Source organism: Cebus imitator, unplaced genomic scaffold (genome assembly GCF_001604975.1).
Source record: "Cebus imitator isolate Cc_AM_T3 unplaced genomic scaffold, Cebus_imitator-1.0 Scaffold216, whole genome shotgun sequence".
Lineage (NCBI taxonomy): Eukaryota > Metazoa > Chordata > Mammalia > Primates > Cebidae > Cebus > Cebus imitator.
The window spans coordinates 109,730-112,543 of NW_016107531.1; the positions used below are offsets into that span (position 1 = coordinate 109,730).

Genomic DNA, 2,814 nt, shown 5'->3' on the forward strand with positions numbered 1-2,814 from the left:
AAAAGCTCCATTTCTCTTTTTTTTTTTTTTTTTTTTTTTTTTTTTTCTCTTTTTTTTTTTTTTTTTTTTTTTTTTTTTTTTTTTTTTTTTTTTGGAGACACGAGTCTTGCTCTGTTGCCAGGCTGGAGTGCAGTGGTGTGATCTCAGCTCACTGCAACCTCCAACTCCTGGGTTCAAGCTATTCTCCTGCGTCAGCCTCCAAGGCCTAGGACTACAGGCACACACCACCATACCCAATTAATTTTTGTATTTTTAGTAGAGACGGGGTTTCATCATGTTGGCCAGGATGGTCTCAATCTCTTGACCTCATGATCCACCTGCCTCGGCCTCCCAAAGTGCTGGGATTACGGGCATTCACCACTGTGCCCAGCCCTTTGATCTTCTAAGAGCAAAGGATATTTTGGCCAAAATACAAAAAGAAGGAAAGAGATTTTATGGCTGTTAAACTTCTAAGATCTCTTCTAGAAAGTCTAAAGACCTTAATGCACTAAAGCTAAGCTGGAGGGGAAAAAAAAATAGGAAGTCTAAAGTCCTTTTGGATTTTCTTTCTTTCTTTCTTTTTTTTTTTTTTAATAAGAGACGGGGTCTCGCTATGTTGTCCAGGCTGGAGTGCAGTGGCTATTCACAGGCAGGATCCCACTACTGATCAGCACGGGAGTTTTGACCTGCTCCATTTCCGACCTGGGCCGGTTCACCCCTCCTTAGGCCTGGTGGTCCCCTGCTCTCGGGAGGTCACCATATTGATGCCGAACTTAGTGCAGACACCCGATCGGCATAGCGTACTGCAGTCCAGAATTCCTGGGCTCAAGCGATCCTCCCACCTCAGCCTCCCGAGTAGCTGAGACTACAGGCACGCGCCACCGTGCCCGGCTGGATTTTCTTAAAATCAATCCAGCCACATCATGAAATCCTTGTTCCACATTCTATTGAAACTTTGCTCATAAAGCTTTTGTTGCTTCTATTAGATTTAGATGTCACATAATACTAAGTTTTTTTTTCCTTTTTTTTTGTTTTGTGAAACAGGATCTCGGTCTGTTGCACAGGCACCAGTGCTGTCACATAATGCTGTTTTTTCTTTCCTTTTTTTTTTTTTTTTTTGTGAGACAAGATCTTGGTCTGTTGCATGGGCACCAGCAATCATAACTTGCTGCTGCCTTGAACTTCTGGGCTCAAGGGAAACTCCCATCTCAGCCTTCCAAAGTGCTGGGATTACAGGAGAGTATCACTGCACCTGGCAATGCAAAGTTCTAAGAAAAAAATATGTTTAATAAAACATTTTACATCACACTAATCTGAAAAACTGGGGCCTTTTCTGAGGGCCTTACAATCTCAAGCAAGGAAAGATGCTGGCAGAGCTGAGAGAAGCTTGCTCAACTCCCCCTCTTCAACAGATTCAGAACTAAAATGGTACTGATGTCCTAAAACAAAATAAGCAAACTATTGGAGGAGACAAAACACAGGCCCTGGTTCTCCCACTGCTGGCAAGGCTTTGCTCACAGATTACCTCCTGCTTGCTCATCCAGTTGTCCACCTGCTCAGTGTCCCGGTAGAAGAGCTGCAGGTCCATGCACTGCTCGTACTGCTGCCTGCGCAGCTCCCACAGTTCCAGCAGCGCTGCTCTCTCCTCAGAAAGGATGGTCAGCTTGGGGGCATAGGAGACATGGTCAGGGAGATGAGGTCAGCCCCAAAGCCACCAAGGCAGACAGAACAGCTACCCAAGAACTCCTAATCCTAGTGCTAATCTTCAGGCCTTTTTTCCATTTGCAAAAGGGGAAAAACAACATTCACTTGCATGAGCATGTTCAATATAAAAGGGATGGCCTATTTTAATTAATCTAGAATTAATTTACTGCTACATGATCACAAATGACTTTAGGTAAAAATGCTAAGTAAACTCCCAGGTAAAAAAAAATAGGGCATCCCTTGAAAAGTGAGGCACTATAAATGAGTAGGTACTCTCCAATGGGAAATGTCAACTGAGTGGGTACTCCATAACATATGGAAAATAAATTCAGAAATGCCCTAGACTTTAGGCTCCGAAGCTACTAATGACAAAGTCTGTCTTTGGAATGTCTTCTTTTACTCTATTAATATTAAAAAATATATAAATCATTATGTATCTAATGTTCCTCAGGCAATTTTATACTCCAAAATACTTCAAAACTTATACACACACATATACATACATACACACACATATTATTTTATTTTATTTTTTAAGAGACAAGGTCTCACCCTGTCACTCAGGCTGGAGTGCAGTGTTGTAAATCATAGCTCATTATAACTTTGGACTCCTGGTTCAAGCGATCCTCTCAAGTAGCTAGGACTACAGGCATGTGCCATCATGTCTGGCTAATTTTTAAATTTTTTGTTGAGATGGGGGTCTCACTATCCTGCTCAGGCTGGTCTCCCATTCCTGGCCTCAAGCAACCCTCCTGCCTTGGCCTCTGAAAGTGCTGGAGTTACACCACACCTGGCCTACATATGATTTTATAAAAATTTGTTTCCTCTCTGCTCCAATTCCTAATGCAGAACTCAGCTCCCTACGAAAAGTCCCCATAAGTAGGAAATGTGCCACACGTGCCCCAAATAACAAAGACTGTCTCTCAGGAAATCACACTATACATATACCTTCTTTTTAAATCTCTGCAGAGAAAGGAAAGTTTCTCACATATCATGGTGAATGCGATGTCTGGATATTTAAGGATGAATAATAGCTTTCAGAGGCTTAGTGAAAGACATAATTTCCTCCTCAAAAGCTCCATTTCTCTTTTTTTTTTTTTTTTTTGAGATGGAGTTTCGCTCTTGTTACCC

At 42.0% G+C, this 2,814-nt stretch overlaps 1 protein-coding gene across 1 annotated transcript in view; it reads right to left on the reverse strand.

The window, feature by feature from the left end:
- The window catches only part of SPTAN1 (spectrin alpha, non-erythrocytic 1), an 85,791-nt gene that overhangs the window by 57,331 nt on the left and 25,646 nt on the right, over positions 1 to 2,814 (reverse strand). Inside the window, exon 12 of the mRNA XM_037745944.1 lies at positions 1,505 to 1,642. Within this exon, the coding sequence (XP_037601872.1) occupies positions 1,505 to 1,642 (138 nt within the window). The remainder of the gene's footprint in view (positions 1 to 1,504; positions 1,643 to 2,814) is intronic.